Consider the following 24,680-nt stretch of genomic DNA (forward strand, 5'->3'; position numbering starts at 1 on the left):
GAAGGGCAGAAAATTAGAAGGATTAATCGATATCTATATTTAATATATTAAAAACCTTGCATCCGCTTCCTGTTAACTATCCCATAATAAATTCCTGTGGGCCACATTTATGATTGAAACTGTCTATGTAAAACTTGTCAGACTGTAATTACATCGTCTTCCCCCTTTCCCCATCTCCGTCTCTAGGTGGAGATGCTGCAGCACTGCCACTGCCAGGATGATGTAGTTACAGTGTGACAGGATTACATAGGCAGCTTCCATTATGAATGTGGGCATAGGAATTTGTGATGGAAACATAAAAATAAGGACAGAATGTATGTCTTTAAAATGGGGATTGAATTACATCTCTGTACTCTGATCCAACTTTCCCCTGCCCTCCAACCCTGCATCACCTGAAGACTGCACTTAGTCATGACTCTTCACATGCAAAATTGATTAGTAATATATTAACAACTTACATTTATATAGTGCATTTAACATAGTAAAACTTCCTAAGGCGTTTCACAGCAATGTTATCCAACAAAATTTGACACCGAGCTACATAAAAAGATATTAGGACATGTGACCAAAAGCGTGGTCAAAGAGGTAGGTTTTAAGGGGTATATTAAAGGAGGAGAGAGAGGTAGAGAGAAGTTTAGGGAGGGAATTCCAGAGCGGAGGGTCTAGACAGCTGAAGGCATGGCCGCCAATGTTGCAGCGATTAAAATTGGCGATGCACAAAAGGCAAGAATTGGAGGAGTGCAGAGATTTTAGAGGGCTGTAGGAGGTTACAGAGATAGGGAGGGGCGAGGCCATGGATGGATTTTAAAACAAGGATGAGAATTTTAAAATCGAGGCATTCCTGGACCTCTTAATTGTATCGTGATTTATATCGATTCGTGTTAATTGTATTCAGATAGTGTGTGTCAATTGGGGACTCTCTTGTCTCCTTTTTATGTGAGAGCTTATCTAGCGTGTGGTGTGTGTGTAAGGGGAATCTCTGTGAATAGAGGCTTGGAAGGAACTAAAGACCAGGCTCTAGTATTCTATCCTTCACCACTTGGCTATCCAATTTATAACAACCGGGAGCCAACCTAGGTCAGTGAGCACAGGGGTGATGGGAGAATGGGACATAGCGCGAGTTAGGATACGGGCAGCAGAATTTTGGATGAGCTCAAGTTTATGGAGGGTGGAAGACGGGAGGCCAGCCAGGAGAGCATTGGAATAGTTGAGCCTAGAGGTAACACAAGCATGGATGAGGGTTTCAGCAGCAGATGAGCTGAGGCAGGGCGGAGACGGGCAATGTTCGGCGGAAGTAGGCGGACTTGGTGATGGAGCGGATATGTGGTCGGAAGCTCATCTCAGAGTCAAATAGGACACCAAGGTTGCAAACAGTCTGGTTCAGCCTCAGTCAGTGGCCAGAAAGAGGGATGGAGTCGGTGGCTAGGGAACAGGGTTTGCGGTGGGGACCAAAGACAATGGCTTCGCTCTACCCAATATCTAGTTGGAAGAAATTTTTTCTCATCCAATACTGGATGTCGGACAAGCAGTGTGCCAAATAAGAGATAATGGAGGGGTCGAGAGAGGTGGTGGTGAGGTAGAGCTGGGTGTCGTCAGCGTACGTGTGGAATCTGACATTGTGTTTTTGGATGATCTTGCCGAGGGGCAGCTTGTAGATGAGAAATAGGAGGGGGCCAAGGATAGATCCTTGGGGGACTCAAGAGGTAACGGTGCGGGAGCGGGAAGAGAAGCTATTGCAGGTGATTCTCTGGCTATGACTGGATAGTTAGGAATGGAACCAGGTGAATGAAGTCCCACCTAGCTGGACGACAGAGGAGAGGCATTGGAGGAGGATGGTGTGGTCAACTGTGTCAAAGGCTGCAGACAGGTCGAGAAGAATGAGGAGGGATAGTTTACCATGGTCACATTAAAATCCTTATAAATGCGTACACGTCCTTTCAACTTTTCCCATTATAAATTACAAGTCCACATTTTTAAGAGAAACTACTGCTGTAAACGTGTCATGCTCTGAATGCACCCTCCCACCAGTGAAGATGCTGTAGTGCCACCACTGGTGTGTTACAATATGACAGTGTTTACATAAGCAGTTTCTATTATAAGTATAGACATAGGAGTTTATAATGCAAGTATAAAAATAAGGACATAATATAGGGTTTAAATGTTGATCTTGACTCCCCGTGTGCAACCCTATGGAAAATTGAACAGAAATGTGATTGAAACTGGTCAAATCTCCAAGCCCAGCTGGTTTCTACAAGAGCACATTAAATGTAACGGGCAAGGAAATTGGTGATGCATTAGTTATAATCTTCCAAAGTGTGCTAAATTCAGAATCATATCAGAGAATTGGACGGTGGTAGACATTAGATATTTATTCAAACAGGAAGGAACAAACCAAGTAACGATAGGCCAGTGAGTTTAACTTCAGTAATGGAAAAATTGCTATATTTCACCAGAGACATGAGTAAGTGAGGACTTGGAAAGGTATGTGCTGATTACAGAGAGTCAGCATTGTTTTGTTTAGAATGATAGGTTTTGTTTAATCTAATGGAATTGTGTGGCAGAGTCATTGGGTGGCGGATCAACAGATGTTGCATACAAGGATTTTCAGAAGGTATTTGATAAGGTTCTACACAGAAGACTCTAGCCAAAATTGAGGTGCATGGAATTGCGAGATAGCCTTGTGGCATGAATGGGAAACTGGTTGAGAGATGAGGGGCAGAGAGTTGGGATCAAAGGAACATTTTTGAATTGATGGACAATGTCAAGTGGTGTCCAGTAACTGGTGCTGGGGCTCCAGTTTTTCGTTATGTAGGCGATCTGAATTTGAGAATGGAGGCAATTATGTCCAAATTTGTGGATAATATTGATCCAGGACTACTGAATTGTGAGGTTATGTTATAGCTTCTGCCACAACAGCGTCCTCTGTGAAGTGCCTTGGGACAATTTTCTATGTTAAAGACATTATATAAATGTCAGTTGTTGATTAAATGCACTTATACTGTGAATAAGCACTTTTGGGGATGGTTTCTTGATGGAATGAAAAACCCATTGAGCCCTGTAACTCCAACAGAGTGATTAGTTTGGAGATTGAACTTAGCAGTCACTGCTAGAGCAAGGCATCACACTGCGTGTGTGTGCGCACGCACGCGTGCGTGTGTGTATTTGTTCTCAAAAATGAATTCACACGGATTATGGAACGTCACACAGAAGGGGCTGTTGTCCTAGCAGGCACCCTCTAATCTCATCCACACTCCAAACTGCTTTTCTTAGCCACTGAGCTGTTGCCAGTATTTTCATTCAGATAAGTCTCATTAGTCTGGTGGGAAACACAGGATCCAGATACTGTAGAGATTCATCTTCCACGCTGATTTTATGAGCGAGCCAGTGGGATTTCAAATCGACTTAGCAGCTGTGTCAGGAATGAAAAGATCTTTTAAGTGCTTTTATTTTCGGTATGCTATGGAACATGGAAATTCTGGGTTGTGAGGTTATGTTATAATTTCTGCCACAACAGCATCCTCTGTGAAGTGCCTTAGGACAATTTTCTATGTTAAAGGCGTTATATAAATGTCAGTTGTTGATTAAATGCACTTATACATTCTGGTTGTGTAGCTGAGCCACAATGGAAAGGGCTTTTTACAGGTCTGTGCTTCTGAAAGCTAAGGAATCTGGAGAACCTCCTGTGCCTTTTTGCAGCTCAAATAGAACAGGTGTTCTGCAGTCCAGCCAATTGCTGAGCACACACAGTACTTACTGCGTGATAAATAATACGTTCGTTGGCTTTCTGATGCACAACAGGATATAATCCATAATCATCAAGGTGAATTAAAGGATGTAATTAAATCTCTTGAGTTCATGTTATCCTCCCTTGTAATTCAACTGGGTCTGTCTACAAAGAATGGAAGGAAACACCATCCTGTCCTCTATGAAGGTTTACCAATTGAATGCGTCAACTACCAGCATGTCGCTCAAACATTTGCGGTAACATCGTTCTGCATTGACTATTTATTGTATGTGGTCAAGTCAGAAAACCACATCTGACCTTTCTGCCAAAACTGCAACAAGAGACGCAGTTCTATTCTTACCTCTTCTAGCACAGCTACGGTCTGAGTTCTCTCAGCGTTTATACTGTGGTTAAGTGTTGCCTGATGTTCTGGTTCCTGGAGTGCCTTGAGCCTCTCATTGTTGAGATAGGTGCATTCCTTTTCTCCAGTCCAGCATATGCTGACAACGTGGTTCTGATCACAGCTCTAATAGCGATTCCAATTAGAAGTTTTATCTTGGGAGCACATTCATCTGAAGAGCAAATGCAGTTGGTGAACTAGATGGCTATCAGTACCATTTTTCTGCAACGACCCATAGCTGTAGATGATTTAGCTGTGCCATAGTTTGTGCTGAACCTGAAATAACATGGTGGTGCCTAAATCTGCCAATGAAGTCGGTAATTGCTTTGTGAGTCTAATTTGCTTGGGTGCTCTGTGCTGGGGGTGTGCCGAGATTCCTAATTTATCTAGTTAATGTCGAGATTCCTGATCCATCTAGTTAATGTCGAGATTCCTGATCCATCTAGTTAATGCTGTGTGTGTGTGTCTTTCCTGCAGGTTGCTGTGAGCTGTGAAGTTAAACATCAGCATGTCGATAGAAAAGGCAAAGGTGAGTAACTTCATCGTGTAGCCATGTGGTTGCACTTGCCGGCCTGACCTTGGAGTAGAGTAGGAATGGCTTTTTTTAATTACACATTGAAATAATTTTAATTATCTTTGGATGCAAACATCCCTGAAAGATGCTGCTGTGTGAAATGCTCAAAAGTGACTACTGTAGAATGCAGAGGGGAATGAGGTTAAGATGTGTATGGATATCTGATGATTGTGGGGAGAGGTGGAACATTAAAAATGAGTATATTCTATATAGACTATCGGGTGATGCTGCCGGTACAAAGGAGGTTGGTAAGAGCAAAAGGTGTGTGCATTCCATATAAACAGTAGAAAGGACTGTATCTTATTGCTGTTAACAATCTCTCAAGTGCTTAAGCATTGCACAATTGGTTTGGGGAGATGGGAGCTAGTGTTGATGGGAAGGGGACTACAGTTCAGTGCTGCTGTTTCCATAACAATTCTTCTCACTGAATGTCATGAACATTGAACTCTTAATTGCAGATCTACAGTGCCATTTTCCATTTGATTCACTTTACTGTCAACTCAGTTACAAAAAAAATGGGTGTGAAGAAAGGGCTTGAATCTACCCTTGATACCCTGATATTAATGTACCCCCCTGCCACCCCCCACCCCCCCCCCCCGGGGTCTAGGAAAGACTTTACCATGTGTATGAAGTGTTTGAGTGAGATTGTCTGGAACTGATCCATGCCGAGGCATACAACATGCCATTCTTTCAAACCCCACGGACAATGTAAAATAAGAAGCTGTCAGTGTTCCCAGCTAGTTATCGATTAGTGCTAATGGAGACCTGGTCAGTAGAGCTGTATGACCTTGTTTCTCGAACCTGAATCCAACCCTTCCGGTATTTACACTGCTCTCTCTGCCGTATGCAGTTGTAAATTCTGTTTGCTGTAAATTTTCTATTGTATCACACACTTTCTCATCCCCACCCTAAAAATATCTAATGTGGGGAATGTGTACAATACACAAGATTCCTCAGCAATGGTGAACCAAGGCTTATTGTGCTTACCTAAAGTACAATATGTGACTAACTACAAGATATGTCAAAACCGGCAAATGTAACAGTTACTGTAGTTACGGTAGCACCACTACTGACCGAGCTGGCCGAGTCCTGAAGGACATAGCTGCTAGACTGGGCCTGCGGCAGTTGGTGAGCGAACCAACACGAGGGAAAAACTTACTTGACCTCGTCCTCACCAATCTACCTGTCGCAAATGCATCTGTCCATGACAGTATTGGTAGGAGTGACCACCGCACAGTCCTCGTGGAGATGAAATCCCGTCTTCGCACTGAGGACACCATTAAACGTGTTGTGTGGCACTACCACCGTGCTAAATGGGATAGATTCAGAACAGATCTAGCAGCTCAAAACTGGGCATCCATGAGGCGCTGTGGGCCATCAGCAGCAGCAGAATTGTATTCCAGCACAATCTGTAACCTCATGGCCCGGCATATTCCTCACTCTACCATTACCAACAAGCCAGGGGATCAACCCTGGTTCAATGAGGAGTGTAGAAGAGCATGCCAGGAGCAGCACCAGGCGTACCGAAAAATGAGGTGCCAACCTGGTGAAGCTACAACTCAGGACTACATGCATGCTAAACAGCGGAAGCAACATGCTATAGACAGAGCTAAGCGATTCCACAACCAACGGATCAGATCAAAGCTCTGCAGTCCTGCCACATCCAGTCGTGAATGGTGGTGGACAATTAAACAACTAACGGGAGGAGGAGGCTCTGCAAACATCCCCATTCTCAATGATGGCGGAGTCCAGCACGTGAGTGCAAAAGACAAGGCTGAAGCGTTTGCAACCATCTTCAGCCAGAAGTGCCGAGTGGATAATCCATCTCAGCCTCCTCCCGATATCCCCACCATCACGGAAGCCAGTCTTCGGCCAATTCGATTCACTCCACGTGATATCAAGAAACGGCTGAGTGCACTGGATACAGCAAAGGCTATGGGCCCCGACAACATCCCAGCTGTAGTGCTGAAGACTTGTGCTCCAGAACTAGCTGCGCCTCTAGCCAAGCTGTTCCAGTACAGCTACAACACTGGCATCCACCCGACAATGTGGAAAATTGCCCAGGTATGTCCTGTCCACAAAAAGCAGGACAAATCCAATCCGGCCAATTACCGCCCCATCAGTCTACTCTCAATCATCAGCAAAGTGATGGAAGGTGTCGTCGACAGTGCTATCAAGCGGCACTTACTCACCAATAACCTGCTCACCAATGCTCAGTTTGGGTTCCGCCAGGACCACTCGGCTCCAGACCTCATTACAGCCTTGGTCCAAACATGGACAAAAGAGCTGAATTCCAGAGGTGAGGTGAGAGTGACTGCCCTTGACATCAAGGCAGCATTTGACCGAGTGTGGCACCAAGGAGCCCTAGTAAAATTGAAGTCAATGGGAATCAGGGGGAAAACTCTCCAGTGGCTGGAGTCATACCTAGCACAAAGGAAGATGGTAGTGGTTGTTGGAGGCCAATCATCTCAGCCCCAGGGCATTGCTGCAGGAGTTCCTCAGGGCAGTGTCGTAGGCCCAACCATCTTCAGCTGCTTCATCAATGACCTTCCCTCCATCATAAGGTCAGAAATGGGGATGTTCGCTGATGACTGCACAGTGTTCAGTTCCATTCGCAACCCCTCAGATAATGAAGCAGTCCGAGCCTGCATGCAGCAAGACCTGGACAACATCCAGGCTTGGGCTGATAAGTGGCAAGTAACATTCGCGCCAGGTAAGTGCCAGGCAATGACCATCTCCAACAAGAGAGAGTCTAACCACCTCCCCTTGACATTCAACGGCATTACCATTGCCGAACCCCCCACCATCAACATCCTGGGGGTCACCATTGACCAGAAACTTAACTGGACCAGCCATATAAATACTGTGGCTACGAGAGCAGGTCAGAGGCTGGGTATTCTGCGGCGAGTGACTCACCTCCTGACTCCCCAAAGCCTTTCCACCATCTACAAGGCACAAGTCAGGAGTGTGATGGAATACTCTCCACTTGCCTGGATGAGTGCAGCTCCAACAACACTCAAGAAGCTCGACACCATCCAAGATAAAGCAGCCCGCTTGATTGGCACCCCATCCACCACCCTAAACATTCACTCCCTTCACCACCGGCGCACTGTGGCTGCAGTGTGCACCATCCACAGGATGCACTGCAGCAACTCGCCAAGGCTTCTTCGACAGCACCTCCCAAACCCGCGACCTCTACCACCTGGAAGGACAAGGGCAGCAGGCGCATGGGAACAACACCACCTGCACGTTCCCCTCCAAGTCACACACCATCCCGACTTGGAAATATATCGCCGTTCCTTCATTGTCGCTGGGTCAAAATCCTGGAACTCCCTTCCTAACAGCACTGTGGGAGAACCGTCACCACACGGACTGCAGCGGTTCAAGAAGGCGGCTCACCACTACCTTCTCGAGGGCAATTAGGGATGGGCAATAAATGCCGGCCTTGCCAGCGACGCCCACATCCCGTGAACGAATAAAAAAAAAGAAAGAGCTTCTAGATGCCTTCCTTCAGAATCATTAGGTTCGTTGAGCCGTGCACGCAACTAGCGTCTCCTAAGTTATCCAATTTTAGTTGTTACCGTGAATGCCATTTTCAAATATCTTTTCAGGCAGAAGCTCATCTCCCTCCCGCAGAACATCATCTTCAATGCGGTTCATGGTGTTAGCTACGTAACATTTTTTGAAGCCATTCACAGTAATCTGTGGATCCAGTGCTCATCATGCATCCATTCTCTTTTTTTAAAAAAACTTGTTCATGGGATGAGGGCATCGTTGACGAGGCCAGCATTTATTGCCCATCCCTAATTGCCCTTGAGAAGGTGGTGGTGAGCCGCCTTCTTGAACCGCTGCAGTCCGTGTGGTGAAGGTTCTTCCACAGTGCTGTTAGGAAGGGAGTTCCAGGATTTTGACCCAGCGACGCTGAAGGAACGGCGATATATTTCGAAGTCGGGATGGTGTGTGACTTGGAGGGGAACGTGCAGGTGGTGTTGTTCCCATGTGCCTGCTGCTCTTTTCCTTCTAGGTGGTAGAGGTCGCGGGTTTGGGAGGTGCTGTCGAAGAAGCCTTGGCGAGTTGCTGCAGTGCATCCTGTGGATGGTACACACTGCAGCCACGATGTGCCGGTGGTGAAGGGAGTGAATGTTTAGGGTGGTGGATGGGGTGCCAATCGTGTGGGTTGCTTTGTCCTGGATGGTGTCGAGCTTCTTGAGTGTTGTTGGAGCTGCACTCATCCAGGCAAGTGGACAGTATTCCTTCACACTTCTGACTTGTGCCTTGTAGATGGTGGAAAGGCTTTGTGGAGTCAGGAGGTGAGTCACTCACTGCAGAATATCCAGCCGCTGACCTTCTCTTGTAGCCACAGTATTTATTAGGCTGGTCCACTTAAGTTTCTGGTCAAGGGTGACCCCCAGGATGTTGATGGTGGGGGATTCGGTGATGCTAATGCCATTGAATGTCAAGGGGAGGTGGTTAGACTCTGTATTGGTAACTCCAGCTCTGGGTGAAACTCCAGCAGTGGAAATGTTTGCATCATTACTCATCCGACTATTACACTTGAATCACAGAATGGCCTTCATCGATTACTTCAAAGCTGTGTTCAGCAACTGCAATATGTGCATCATTCCCCTGGAAATCTTCACTTCGTGAGCTGAATCTTTTTTTGGTCGGTCTTTCTTTATAGAAGGCACCTGAATGAATCAGAGATGAGTGAAAAACTTTTAGTATTAAGCAGAGCACCAGATCTAGTGACCTACGTGATCCTGATCGAATATAAAGTCAAGGTATTGTCGGTTCATTCCTTAGTTTGCATTCTTGTGAGTGCCCTCAGAAACTTTTCTTCAGGTATGTTTACTTTTTAAATATGATGTAAGGCGGCAACTTTGTTACGTCTGCTGTGCATGTGAGCATGACATTCAGGCACTGCAGTGACGGTGAACTTGATTTGATGCCCTTAAGATAAAAGCGCATTTATACGGCATGTCAAAGGTGAGTGGATTGTGTTTAGCTTTTCCAGTGGACAACAGCTCAAAATTGCGTTTCATTTTGTGCTCCTGTATTGTGAATTGCTGAAACTGGGTAAGACTCTCTTCCAAATCGGAGGGAATTTTCTGTGCAGTGCTAGTGTGCTGCCTAATGGGCAATTCATACCGCTACATGGAGGGTAAATGGTCAAATAATTGAACAGGTTCAGAAGCTGAAAGTGTATGGTGCAGCATATTGTACACTACATTACTCCAAGCATTTATGACCTAAAGTGGGAGAGGGTTTAGCCTCCATAGGGGTATCTTATGCTTGAATATTTATGGTATACCATAGCCATGCTTCTGGGGCTACTGCTGCATTATTAATCTAGTGGCATACTTCTTGCTAGAAATACAGCACACCACCTTGAGGTGGTTTTACTGCATGGCTCTAGTGCTGCCAGTGGTGGTGCTGGGTGCTGCTGCCTACCATTTTATTCTGGCATAGTTTGGCAATATAATTGTGGCAATAAAGCAGTTTCATTAAATGACAAATATGGCTAAGCGCTGTGTTTGATGGACCAGCTCTGATTCTTCTTTGTAGCAGAGATTTGAGGAATGGAGAAGATCCGGTATGTGGTCTACAAGAAACGACACCGATGCTTTGGACCACAGCCTGCTTTGTTTCCTTCTTTAGCGTATGGCAAAGGGGTGTATTATATTTTCTTGGTACTTACTTTCTCCTCTGTCACAAACCTGACATGTTTGTTACGATTTGAGCATTCTCCAGATGTGTTTTCCTCATGCCAACACACAATTCTACTTCTGTCGTCAAGTCCTCATTCTCTTCGAAATTGAATATGATGGTATGTATGATGTATTGTGTGATAGCTGGTTGCAGTGTGGATAGTTAACCCTTGTTGTAAGATAAGCACTAGGAACAATATGGAGATCTCGCCGCACACTCTTTAACTCCCTGACTGATGACAAATAATACACGAACGGTCCATAGGACGAAAAACTACAAATCAAGTTTATTAAGAAGTAGGATTAATCGGAGCAAGATGAAACCGAGCAGCAGATTTTAGCTGACTTCAATGTAACCCGGTGTCTTTCAAAACAATATAGAAACCTTTCGCATTTCTTTGCAATCCTTTTAAATACCCGGGACCATGCATCCTTGGTGAAAGCTTTTACGTAAGAAATGAACCCTGTGAAGTTCTTGTGAAGCAGTCATCAGTCTAGTGATATACCAAGAAGGGAACTGAGGAACATAAAGCACCAGTATCATTCATATACTTTCTTCCCATTGATCTAGGCTGGTACAATAGGAAGACAGCCAGAGATTGTGAACAATCAAAGCGAGATGACTGAAAAATAGTGACAGGCCAAGTATCTGGGCAATCAACCGGAAACCAGAAGAGCAGTTCATATACCTTCAACACTGCCAAACTTAGAGTCTTGCTCCCTGATGGGGCACTTGCAAAGGCCATAGATGGAAGTATAAGTCATCAGTGGCTTGTCAATCAATATTAGTTATTTCTATCACATAGTAGACTTTGCATCTCTCGACATTGGTTAAGCAATCCACATAAACCGATGTCCGAGAACTGCCTTTGAAGTGGCACCTGCATTTGTGAATTTGCTTAACCTTGACTTTGCATACCAAGCTACAGAGACAATAGCTTCCCCATGGGAATTGCTGGGAATCCATTCTTAGAAAAAAAACAATTCATGGGACTAGTTTAAAAGAAATTAAAATAAAACATATGATGTGGAGACTGATGAGATCTGACATAGTGATTGATAGATTTGTACTATCTGTGTGCTGGCATGTGCTCAACAGGAAACCAGCATGACCAAGTCAGATGGATTTGTGCTAGCGGGGAGAAGAACTTGTGGCACTCTCCACATGTTTAGTTCATCCTTTTGCTTGTGAGGTTGTTGTTAGAACAGAGAGAAAAGTGTCATGTAAATGACAGCAGTGTTTACATGGTACAATTTCGTTGTAAATGGTTGTAAATTTAGGAGGAATCCATGTTTACCATGGCTTTACAGTGGCTTGTGTAGAAGAATTTGGGTCATGCCCTAAACTGATAACAATCTCGTGAATCCAGAAGGAATGACTCAAAGTTATGGGGATGGGGGGAGGGAGGGAGAGAGAGAGGTTAGTGCATTTCTAATACTCAATAGGCCACATTTCTTTGTGTACAACACTTCCGTAGTTTTCCTTCACTACCTAAGTTTGACTTATTGTCCTATTGATTTAGGAAGTATGCAGACATATCTGGAGACTTTTACTTCAACAGTGGTCCAGGCCCTGCCCCTTTCCCTCCCTCCTTCCCTCTCTTTCACACTGACAGCCCTGGCGAAGTTGATGGATTTGCTGCCTCCCCGTCTAACTGTGTGTGAGTTTTTACTAGGATTGAGATTTATGATCCTGACGAATGAGACTTATTTGTCAATCCCTTTAATTCTGTGCAGCGGTTTTGGCTATTCAGACTGAGATGCATCAATCTAGCTTATTTTTATAAACCGAAATGGTTCATTTGATGGATGTGCATTTTCTTCGTGCCAGGCATTGGGTTGTAGCTGTTGCTAAGGCATCTCCTGTTCAGTGTGGTGACGATTATGGAGCTGACTGCTTGTTTTGCCTTCTCACTGAGGGAGCGGGGAGTGGTACAACACAGACTGCTAGAAATGGAGTGACCTTGTTTTTGCCAAAGAAAATTGCATGAATTATTCTGACACAACTTTTTTGTTTCCCCATGTTTTTGTTCAATGTCTCTGAATGATATTATCTCCGGAAAGTTTGAACAAATAAAAAAAAAAATTCTGTCAACCCTTCCGCCTCGCTGTTTTTCTTCAAGGCATGCAGCATTGTTGGAGGCTAATCCAAGCCTCATCAGCCACAGGCTGTATAACACTTGGATGGAGCTAAACACAATGCTCTCATTTAGTTATGAGGTTCCTTGTGGTTTTTGCAATAGAAGAGTAATTGCAAGGTCACAGAAATATTGGGGGGGCAGGAAGGGACTTGTGAAAAGTGACTCTCTATATGAAAAGTGGCTCTTTATAGAATATCTTTAAGGCCCAAAGTGCTTTTTCAAAGCTTGTGTTCAGTCTCAGTTGAGGGTGGTTTAGCTGGTGGCAGAATCATCATTTTCTGCCGTCTGATTTATTTCCTAAAATTTTCAATGATGAGAATCGTGGCACGTACACACACAAAAAGGAAACCTTTTTTGTAGATAAATAAACCAGAAATCACTTTGTTATAAGGACTTATTGCATTTCTTGTTCTACAGCTGAGCAGTTGGCACTTTGCATTCACTGTATCCCTGAAAATGAGATTCTCAAAGGAGTACGAACAATAGGCTCCAATTTCATGAGCAGAAAACAATAGATTTAACGGAGGTTTAACACTCAGATGAAAGAAAATGGATCAAAGAGGGTCACGGAATCGGATATTAATTTGTGTACATCAGAATTGTTATTGTTGGAGGGAAGATTTCCTTTATTAATCGACAAAGGTTTGTGTGTTGGTAACCAGAAAACAAGCCATTTAAGGTAACCAATTGGGCTGTATCTGTTATAAGCTAAACGTATAAAGGGCCCTCAGAAGCTACATACTGCATAGCATTTTAAACTCCGTTTTTAGACCGGACCCATAACAGGTTCATAACAACAGGTTCGTGTTCTGGGCCTGTTGAACATAATAAGACAAATTCTGATGGACCTCTGGGGAAATGGTATATAGTAGTGCTGCACTGCTTGGTGACTGCTATTAGAGGCACTTTACTGTAGGCATACCTCAATACTATAACAGCCTGTAATGGCAGAAATCAAAGACTGCAACAGCACAGTATTGAGGATAGCTGAAAACTTGTAATTTATTTTCTTCCCTTTCTGCCCCTCCCAAATTGGGCCCTGGCCAAATGCTCTGAGTTACATCGCTCCAGAAATGAAACCCCGTGCTTGGCTTGCCTTTTCTATGGCTTTATTAACCTGCATTGCTACGTTTAGTGATTTATGAATCTGTACCCCGAGATCCCTTTGCTTCACTACTCCATTTAGATTCTTATTATCCAAGCAATATGTGGCCTCCTTATTCTTCCTACCAAAATGCACCTCTCACACTTATCTATATCTATATAGAGTGCACTTATAACCCTACGCTATGGAACCTGATGGGATTATGATGACATTCTTAATGGGCTAAAAGTGTAATCGGGAGAGATATTTTTGTTTCATTCAAGTACCATCAATATAAATCTGTTGTACTGTTCTGTGCAGCCTGAATGTGTTCAATAGCACTTAGTAGGAAATGCCTCTGTCAGCTCCTGTGCAGTCAGGCTGCATGGCAGGGTGGGGCAGTAGGAAGATGTAGCATATTGTAAACGTGTGATGGGGAGCTAGCTTTCTAGGTTGGGAAGGGGGAGTGAATGTGTTGGGTTGTTTGAAGATGGGGAGGATGGAGGTGTTTGCGCACATGTCTCAGAGGGGAAGAAAATTGGACTCTGAGGGAGGGAAAGAAATGGGACCGGAGAATGGAAATTTTCCTGGGCTGCTGTACGTCTTTCCGCGACTCCATTCCAGCTTGCCTAAATAATTGAATTGATTGGAATCCTTTTCTCTCGACAGTTTCCAGATGTTGCTGGGTACGTGGGATTTGCAAACCTGCCCAACCAGGTCCATCGGAAATCAGTGAAGAAAGGATTTGAATTCACGCTGATGGTAGTCGGTAGGTTGTGCCGCCTGTTTAGGCGATGAGCGCATATGCTGTAAAGTCTTTTATCTAATTTTCATTGCTGCAGGGTATTTTTATGTGATACTGAGTTCAATTAGTGTTAAGATGCCACAGTTTTGAAAGTGTGAAGCTAAAGCTATATATTTCAAAAATTAAACAACACTTTGGAAGTTAAATCTATAAACAATCATGTGTGAGGGGAGGAGAAAGAGGTATGTATTGCCTCTCAAATCATTCACATCTAAAAATGCCATTCATTGTTATTCCTGTTGTAGTCCTTTCTCACCACAAGAAACCAGGTAATGACACTGCTGTTGTCCTGAGTGGGTGCAGCGTGCAACAAGTGACCTTGCAATGAATGGGTTTAAAGATAAAACCAATTTAAGTTATGTATCTGGGATAAGCGGTACTGTGGATTATGTCTGGGCACATTAAAGAAAAGTCATTTTTATTCACTAATTCCTTTTTTGCTTTTTAAAGTACACTAAATATAGAATCGCTGTAGTTAGGTGAGGCTGTTGGCATAGCTACATATTATTAAAAACCTTACATGGGGCATATGTTCTGTCCACAAATCTTACTTCCAGTTGTCAGGATTTTTGGTCTCACTTTTCACTCATTGTAAATTGACATATCAACATTCCCCATTCAATTTTGTTATGTCAATGGTTTTAATATAGTTGCAGGTTCTGGCCACTGGATGGCTCCGTGGAGTGAGCTTGTGAAGTCTCTTCCCAACTCAGTCGCCATCTTAAATATATATTTAAAAAAAAACTTCTTAAACTGACCATGGACAACGCTATGCACAATTTACTAGTAGTTGTGAAAAATTATTTAAAAGTGATCTTTACAGCTAATGCCAGCTTCTGTGTAAGACTGAAACAGTGATACCAACTGATCTGTAGTAGCATTATTTGGGCTGCTCTGCCCACAGTGTCCATAAGCTTACTCGTAACTCGATTTGAGTACAAACTAAAAACTGAAAATATTAAGATAGCGTGGTATAAATGGACTAATGTAATTTGAAGGATTTACTCATCGGATTGATATAATTCACCATCAGCAGCTTTATATAGATGTCTGATCAATCTTCCATGTGGAATAAAAATACGACTGAGTTACCAGACAACCATTTCAGTCATTTAATTTATTTTTTTGAAGCGTCAATGGAATTGTGCAAATTGTTCCTTTTGACTCATCTCTTAATTTTTTTTCTCCACCTGTTTCTTCATTCTTTTCTTTTAGCTTGTATATGATTCCCTTTGCCTTATGTTTCATTACCCTTCATTTTGCCACATTCCTCCCTTTCTCAGGTGAGTCTGGTCTTGGAAAGTCAACATTGATCAACAGCCTGTTCCTGACTGACCTCTACCCTGAGCGCTATGTACCTGGGGCTGCAGGTGAGTGAATTATTGGAGGGTTTCCTCAAATTATAACTTGCATGTAGCATATACAACAGAAAGTGGCTGGGTTTCATCACTGGTCTGAGCTGAGTTAGCTAGCCTGAGCTGGGACAGAAGTTCAGATGCTGCAATTGGGCCTCAATGCCTCTGGAATAGGGAGGGGGAAAAATTAGCCAGGCTATCTGTTCCTGATAAGTATCTAGTGATCCATCCTGGAATGTGTTTGTGTTTGGATGTCAGATGAAGGTTAGGATGCGGGTCACATGTGGACCCTCCATAGTTGAATAGCCAACCTGCACTCCCAATCTAGGCTCAAGCATGCAGAATAGCCTTTCGAGTGACACTGGAGGGCTGCAGGTGCTATTGAAACTGCACTCCAGCAAATGTTGACCCCTTCAGGGAAGGAAAAATGAAAAGGTAGAAAAAGTGGGCTGCGGGAAAAATTTTAAAAAACAGCTGCGGTGCATTTGGAGCTGGTGTTTGTGGTTTTCCTAAGAGTTCCATCCTTGTTTGGGTTTGCAGGTCAAGGCTGATGAGCTGCCTGTCACACTGAAATCCTGTTGCTGAGTGCAATGTGATAGCTATAGTACTGGTTATCAAAACTGCTCCATATGTTTGGAGTTAATGTGATCCTTTCAAAATATCATTGTTTTTCTCAGATAATTCGATAATTTCCTGCAGCAGAGGCGTTGTGAGGTGGTGCGAAGTTAACTAAACATTTATGTTGGATCCTTTTGCCTCCTCTCCCTCCTTTCTTTTAACCCTACCTCCCTCCCCAAAAAGCAACAGAAATCTCGAATAGATAATAAACAACAAATATGGAGTCAGGTGGGAATAATATGTGACTCTCCAGAGAGGAGCGATCTCCATGTGCACAGATTGAAGTGAGGATTCTGATAATAAGAGCCATCGCACTAGCTGTGTGTGGCCCTGAGCTCGGCTCGTGGCAACCTCCTGACTCCTTTCAGCATAGCCCAGCCACAGATCCTTAAATGGTCACATTAATTTCTTTCCAGTTGTAAATTTGCACGTTTGAGGAAAATAGTACTGGAAGGGACATGTTTACATTCATGAGGCCGATGGTAATTCGCCTGTTGCTAGGCACATGAGACCAAGTGGCCTCTTTGATCCATCTCCTCATGTTTGTAGTTAACCACAGGACCGACACTTTCCAGAAGGGAGAAAATTAATCTTTTTAACCCACCTCTTTCATTCACATTTAACTACATGAAAGCGGAATGATTTGAGGAGTTGGACACAGTCCAGTATGAGAAGCTGTGCTTTTTGGGGAGATTGTAAGAGAATTTTTTTTAAAACCTGGGTCACGAGATATCTGCCTTCCTCAAGTGTTAATATTTCTAGCTGTTACAAAAATGCAACAGAACCTGATAACCTGCTGCTGGTGGCTATCAATGTTTTCACTCCAGAATTAGAAGAGCAAGAAAAAGCCAGAAGTATTCAAGAACAGATAAATAGGGTCAAAAATGCAGCCAGCTATAAATAGAACAAAGGGGTTGGATGTAAAATGTAAAAAAAATATTGGAGTTTCAGTTGAGTAGGAATTACGGGGCAATTCAAATTAACACACATGACAACACAGTATATGCAAACTGTTGCTGTATACAATTTTTGAACCTCAGAAGTTTCAATGTATATTATATTAAAATTTTGAAGCAAATTTAAATCAAAACCTTAACAGTGTGATTCCTAGAAGCTATTGGCTGCTTTAGGGGTTGTGTAATGGCATCATTTGTGATTGAGTTGAATTGAAAGGGGTTGTGATCAAGCTGGTGAGTTTAGTGTGTTAAATATTATTTTCACAGAAAAGATCGAAAGGACGGTCCAAATTGAAGCCTCGACGGTGGAAATCGAGGAACGAGGAGTGAAACTTCGCCTGACTGTTGTGGATACCCCAGGATATGGTGATGCCATTAACAGCCAGGATTGGTAAGTTCCTAGTGTCTGAAATAATGCAGAGTTAACGAGCAATTTCCCTTGATTATGGATGCAGTTTTTGAGCAGCTGAAGGTTCACACTGTTGATTTCAATTTAGTGCAGGAGTTGGTGCCAGCAATTATACACAGGAATCGCATTGTGGAACTTTTAAATGCCATCTACATTGTAGGTGAACTAGACTGTATTGTGAATGAATTACATGAGGATGCTGTTAAATAATTGTATCCGAATGTGCTTATTGTTTGTTTAGAAACTATTTTTGGCACCAGAACTAGATGTGGCATTGCTTAAGATTTGATGTTTATTTTCCCAATGATGAAAATTTATTGAAATCTTAATTTAAAAACAATGCCTTGATAAAATAAGACAGACATGTAAGCGGGGAAAATGGATTTGTGTTATTCTTTTGTTCCACTTTTAATTTAGAAATTTCTAAAACCAGAATTATGCCAATTCCTGCAGAAGTGAAATCTAACTTTTACATCTCCTAAAGATATTGATAAAAGTGAAGATAAATGTACTTCTCTGGTCAGTAATGTGTATAGTTGCTTCTTAGAAAATGATCCAATGAGAATATGTTGTTGCTATCTGAGTGCTTGTGATTGGCACTTTTCTTCTTCAGGTGTCATGTCTATCTTTGTTTAGCCTGTTTTTAATTGGTTTAGTCTGAACGTCCTGCCTTTAGCGTGTTAACTGACAACTGTTTGGTTGCTATTGCAATCATAAGAACATAACAAAAAAGTCAAAGGTGAGAAGGTTATTTCAAAGTTTCCCTGTGCTAATTCTGTTCCTTTTTGTTGTATATCTATGTTGCCCATTCTTTCTTACGATATGAAAAACACTTTTGTCACTATTAAGTTTCATTTGCAATTTTTGTGCCTTGTTGCATAAATCAATCCGAATTGTTTTGCAAAGCCATGACTACATCGTCTTTCTCTACCAAATTCCCTGGCCTGGAGTTTCTTCCATGGGCACAACTGGGAAGTTGCACCTGAAATTGCACCCATTTTGCTGATGTCAAGTTACACCTAAGTATCCTCCCGAAAATTCTGCGATCTGTTAAGCCACGTAGTTGGTTTGCACCCAGATTACGGGTGTATCTGGGTGCAAATGTGGAGGAAATTCCAGGCACCTATTTTTGTGTTGTCATCAAATTTAACAAGCTTATAATTGTCTTCTGCAACCAGGTCATTTATATAGATTAGAGCCAAAAGTCCAAGCACTGGTCCCTTTGGTCTTCTCCGCATCTCCCCCCACCACCCTAGTCTTACACTGTGCCTTTTGTGAATACTGTCTGCTTTTCGTTGCATTAATCCATATCTTATCCAGTCCTGCCTTATGCCTTGGATTCCTATCGGTTTAATTGAATTAGTCTTTCATGTGGGTCGTTGTCAGTAGCTTTCTGGAAGTCCAAATAAACTAAAACAGTGAAAAGTTCAACATAGCTCCGCTCACCATTGCAGTCAATGATGATCGCGAATTTCCTGGATTTACATCCTTTTTCTCGACGCAGCCACTTAGACTGACAAGTAATGGTGCAGGTGATCTGGTATTGACAGGGTTTGTGGCCCTCACCAGGGAGGCCAATAAAGCTTTGGAGCTTTTTCTTTGCTGTCTGGAAATTGTTTTCAGTTTTTCTTTACTGATTCTCCCAGTTTTGGCAGAATTGCCATCCAGAGACCTGTCAGTGTCTGAAGGCAATACTTTCAGGATTCCCACCCCTCTCTACACATTAAGATGGTGAAAGGATTGTAATGGTCTATCCACTGGGCATCCCCCTGTTCTTGATTATCACTAACTACCTGGAGGGGGAACAGAACGATGAGGCTTTAAAACAATTTGGATTTAAAATTAACCTTAAAAAAATTTGATTTAAAGTGATTTCAGAACAGACAGCTCACTTACCTCCCAATGCCAAGCCATAGCTTTTTATAGTGCGGTGCGGCAGGTCTGCGGAGTAAGTCATTGGCTGTGCTGTAGACGGGATCCCTGATTCGTCATTGAGCTCGCTGCGCCTTAGTCTAAATGATTTTTTCAGGCAATGTTAGCGTATGTATGGTGCGAAAAGATCAGAGAGTCCAACTGCCTGATTTAAGGCGTGCATCCTGTATCATGCCATTCCAGGAAATTGATTTCAGTGGGAATGAAAACTGAGTGGTTTCTACAACGGACAACTGATCGCAAAGTTTTGTGCCCGGGTGGTATATTGAAAATCAACCTCAATTGCCCTGTACTTACCTAGGTCCAGTTTGTTGTTCTTTTAAATATTGGCACCGCACTTGCTTCTAATCCTGCAGGATCCCTCTAGTACCCAATGAGTTTTTCATTACTGTAGTCAGTGCCCTGCAAACTACTGTCCTGGTCCTCTGCATCCTTGGATATTTCATATGGCTCAGGGGATTTATTAGTTTTCAGCTCTTTTAACTTACCAAGTCCCTCTTCCTCACTGATTTCAAACTATTTTCTCATATTTTTCTGTATCAGTAATTGGGTAATGAACACTGGTGAGCATTTCTAGAAAATAACTAATAAGTAATTCAGCGACTCATAGAATGATACAACATAGAGGGAGACCATTCGGCCCATCGTGCCGGTGCCTTCTTTCCCTTCATCTTCAAATAGTCTATAAATATTATGGTTCAAAAATTCTAACTTCCTCGCTAACCACTTTTTTACTATAATGATCAGCAGAGCACATGGAACTAGCTAAGAAGTTGGTTTAAAAATAGGAAGCTGCCAGTACTAATGAAGGGTGTAATGTCAGATTGAGTGGAGTACTGCAGTGGTCAGTGTGTCAACCCTTGTTGTTTTTAATCTACCTTAGTGACCTGGATATCAAAGGTAAATTTAAGGTTGTCCGGCTTTATAAACTAGGGAGCGAAGGATGTGGCAAAAGATGTAGAGAAGGATTCAAATCAGTCATGCAATGGGGCAGGCAGATGGTAAACAAAATTTATTACCGATTTTAAAGAAAGAACTTCCGTTTAGATAGAATCTTATCATGACCTCAGCTGTCCCGAAGTGCTTTACAATCCATAGGCTATTTGTGCACAGCAAGGTTCCACAAACAGTAAGTAAGATGAATCATCAGTTAATCTTATTTTGGTGGTGGTAGTTGAGGGAAAAATGTTGGCCAGACACTGGGAGAACTCCCTGCTCCTCTTCAAATAATGGTACCTGATCAGGCAGACAGGGCCTTGGCTTAATGTATCATCCAAAAGACCGCGCCTACTACAACAACAACTTGCATCTATATAGCGCTTTTAACATAGTAAAACATCCCAAGGCACTTCACGGGCATAATCACACAATGCAGAACTCCCTTAGGACTGCACTCAAATGTCAGCCTAGACTATGTGCTTTAAAATAAATGTGAAATGTTGCACATTGGTTAAAAAATTGATTGAATTGGCAGTGAGAGATGAGAAAGAGACCTAAAAGGTAGACATGCCAATTTCAATGTGTGGACAATGCGGTGGAGCAATTAAAAAGCAAACAGAATGCTGGGGTATATAGTCAGAATACCCAGTGCAAGTGTCCAGAGGTGATGCTGGAGCTTTGTACTAGACAGACCACACTAGAAGTACAGCGTTCAATTCCAGTCAGCACACCGCAAAAAGCACATTGGAGAGGGTACAGAGAAAAGCAACAAGATTGATCCCAGTTGAAAGCGGGTGAATGATGAAGGAAGATTTGATCATCTCAGCCTGCACAGTCTAGGAAGAAGGCATCTAGGGCAGAAGGTTATGTAAAATATTCAGTAGTGTTCTCGTGAGCTAAGTACTGCAGTTCGTGGTGTATGTTCTCTGTGATGAATTGGCACTTTTAAATAGTAGGATTCCAGTTCAGCTTTTAGAGATTGCATGGGTTCAATCACAGAACATCTGCAGAAACACTAAATTAGTTGGCCATAGAATAATGAATGTGGGGTCCATGCACGTGCAGAATAATAAATGCTGAATGTGAATTACAGCCTTGTTTTCATTCTTGGGTGATTTAGGAGACAGACTGCAATGTTTGTTCAGTATAGTTATTGGGATTCAGTGAAGTGTGATGTCGGGTGTGTAAAGTTTCCAATGAAGCTATGAAACGCAGCCTGCGGTAGAATTGTGGATTTATGCCCGTCCAAACTTGAGCTGAGTCTGGAGCGGGCGTTATGAGCTGTGGAACACCTGCATGAAATATGGTGGTTACAGAACTGCCATTATTTAGTTATGACGGGAGCCATTTGAGGTGATGAATTAAGAGTATTATACAAATATATATTGACTGAAGTACGCAATTCCTTTTCCCTGCAGTGTATTGGTACTAATACACTAAATTAACCTGTTGACAGAACTGTGTGTGGGTAGAATTGTTACTTGAGTATCAATGTGCTTGGTTCAGTTGGTACCACTCTTTGCCTCTGTGCTAGAGGGTTAGATTCAAATTCCACTCTAGGACATAGGCTAGATTACGTTATAGACTGCATCGGAGCGTCAGCCTAGACTGATGCTGAGGAAGTGCTGCATTGACAGAGGCGCCATCCTTCCCATAACTGAGGTCCCTTCTGCCTGATTGGTGGTTTAAGTGAAACTAAAGAACCCATGGCACTATTTGCAGTAGAGCAGGGCATTTTCCTTCCCAAAGCAACACCACCAAAAGCAGATTAACAAGACATTCATCAACTTGCTGTTTGTGGGATCATACCATGCGCAAATTGGTACCTGTTTGCTAACATCACTCCACTTCAAAGTAATTCATTGCATGTGAAGTATTGGGGATGTTTGAGAGACAAGACACAGTGCTATATAAATGTAACTCTTAGTGCTTTATTTCAAATAGGGACTTGTCCTGCTTAAATTCTCCAAATTAATATGTATTCATAACTTTTGCCAAAGTGCATAAAGTTTGGAGTATAAATTAGGCTTCTAACATATTATTAAAATACACTGATTTGGATCCTACTACCCTGATGTACTGGTTCTATAAGTCAGTTTTCAATTTGAGAGCAATTTGATTTGATGTTAAATTTTTAAGTTACCTATGGCCATTGCTGAAGCAAAATATGGGGTCCTGGTCATGGAATTATTGAATGATTCTGGGTATGGTATGAATGTGTGATGTTTGGGCTTCCGGTCATGGACATTGTTGGTTGAGATGCTAGGTTTTCTGATTGCGGAGATACTTGACATGATAAAGGGGACTTGGAAGAGTCAGCCATATAGATTGTACGTACTTCGGCCAATGTTTAAAATCCAGCTCCTCAGTAGGGCTGGAAAATTCCGCCCCAACTACTGCCATACTTTGAGATTTTTTACTTTTTTGGCCTGGGAGGGAATTTGGATTCATTTCTATTGAGATTATGCCATGATGTTCAATTCAGCTCATAAGCGATTAACTCCACACAACACACCCTGCTTCTGAAAATGCAAATGAAATCCAGATGGAGCTTCCATCCGGCTTGGTGTTCCTCGTACAACGTGTCACTTCGAGATATCCAGCTTCGTTGAGACATTTCAGGAACATATACCCATAACATATTGGAATGGCTTCATTCATTTGTAGCAGGGAGTAGCTGCCAGGACCCCACACTTAGGAGAGCAGTAAAAGATTTGATTGCCATCTAAACTTACCAATAGCTGGGCATGGAGAGCTGGGGGAGGGTCAGGGGTCAAGTCTTTGGCTTCCTGTCTAGCTGGGATGAGAACAATCTGCAAAAACTTGGCATGGAAACAGGCACTGGGGGAGAGATCTCTCTCTGAGGTTAGAGTCAGTCAGTTTAGCAAATACTGACTTGTAAAATACTGACTTTAGGAGAAATAAGGATTAGATTGAATTTCACTGTAAACTGTATTCTGTTCATTCATTAAATGTAAAATAAACCAGCTTGTTGGTTTCCAATTGGCTTCATCTCCCTAGAGTGCGCATCTGGAAGTTAGGACGAATGCACATAGAAGCGTGTGTGAGATTACAGTATCCAGTACATACATTGAGTTTCATTCTTATGACCCCAGGTCAAGCTATGGTATGACTAGATATTGGGCAGTAAAGGATCGTGAAGAATACTAGTTCTGCTTACAGGAGAGACTGGTAACACCGAAGCTAAGAGAATATCTAGTGCAGACCAGAAATTTGTAGTAACTACCCACACATTAATTATTGTCCAGATGTAAGTGAAGCAAGTTGCCAGCTCTAAATGTAGTTGTGTAAGCTTCTGCCTCTGCCTCTGCCCCTGTTCAGCACATTGTGTGCATTATCTTTGCTACATTTGATCTTTTTGCTGCACACCTTCCTTACCTCGCTGAATACCAGTTGTTGCACCATAGGTATGTTTTATTCTCTTGAAGGATTCATTTCCTGATGCCTAACTTTTTTTTCCCCAGGTTTGCAGGAGAAAAAAGTCCAGGGAGGTGGTATGTTCTGTTCAAAATGCTCCTCCATGTTCGTGTGCAAAAAAGAAAAATTCAATTAAATACATATTTACCTTTTTAAAATAAGGTCTCCGTCCAGAGCAGCTGCACTGATTTTACTCCTCCCATTCTCAGGGTAGGCTTAATTTTTGATCACTAAGAGAGTCCATCTGAAGCTGTCCATGCTAGAATTCTCCTAGTGCTGAACATGCAGCAGTACACAGCTGATAACATGTGTTTTGGGATTGGGCGTGTCTGAATTGGCTGCCAGAATGTTATAAAAATGTGACCTCACTCCCCAGAAAAATGATCAAAGCCACTTCAGGATGCAGGTGGCTCTTCCCCATTGGTGTTATTACTGGCACACCTCTAGGGGAACTCAAAGTGGTGGGTCAGCATTAGCTCAGCATATTTTGTTTTTATTTTAAAACAGTTTGTCCCCTTTTGCTCCATCCGCTCCTCAAAGCACTGATTCTTATCGGGATTTGGTTCCACGGATGCCAGAGATTCTCCAGTACCTTGC

General features: G+C 42.7%; 1 protein-coding gene across 1 annotated transcript in view; it reads left to right on the forward strand.

Annotated features, from left to right (window-relative positions):
* The window catches only part of zgc:63587 (uncharacterized protein LOC393431 homolog), a 130,315-nt gene that overhangs the window by 13,318 nt on the left and 92,317 nt on the right, over window positions 1-24,680 (forward strand). Inside the window, exons 3-6 of the mRNA XM_068005546.1 lie at window positions 4,602-4,653; window positions 14,301-14,400; window positions 15,720-15,806; window positions 17,633-17,756. Coding sequence (XP_067861647.1) covers window positions 4,633-4,653; window positions 14,301-14,400; window positions 15,720-15,806; window positions 17,633-17,756 — 332 coding nt within the window. The 5' untranslated portion in view covers window positions 4,602-4,632. The remainder of the gene's footprint in view (window positions 1-4,601; window positions 4,654-14,300; window positions 14,401-15,719; window positions 15,807-17,632; window positions 17,757-24,680) is intronic.

The sequence above is a fragment of the Heptranchias perlo genome, chromosome 25 (assembly GCF_035084215.1).
Source record: "Heptranchias perlo isolate sHepPer1 chromosome 25, sHepPer1.hap1, whole genome shotgun sequence".
Classification (NCBI taxonomy): domain Eukaryota; kingdom Metazoa; phylum Chordata; class Chondrichthyes; order Hexanchiformes; family Hexanchidae; genus Heptranchias; species Heptranchias perlo.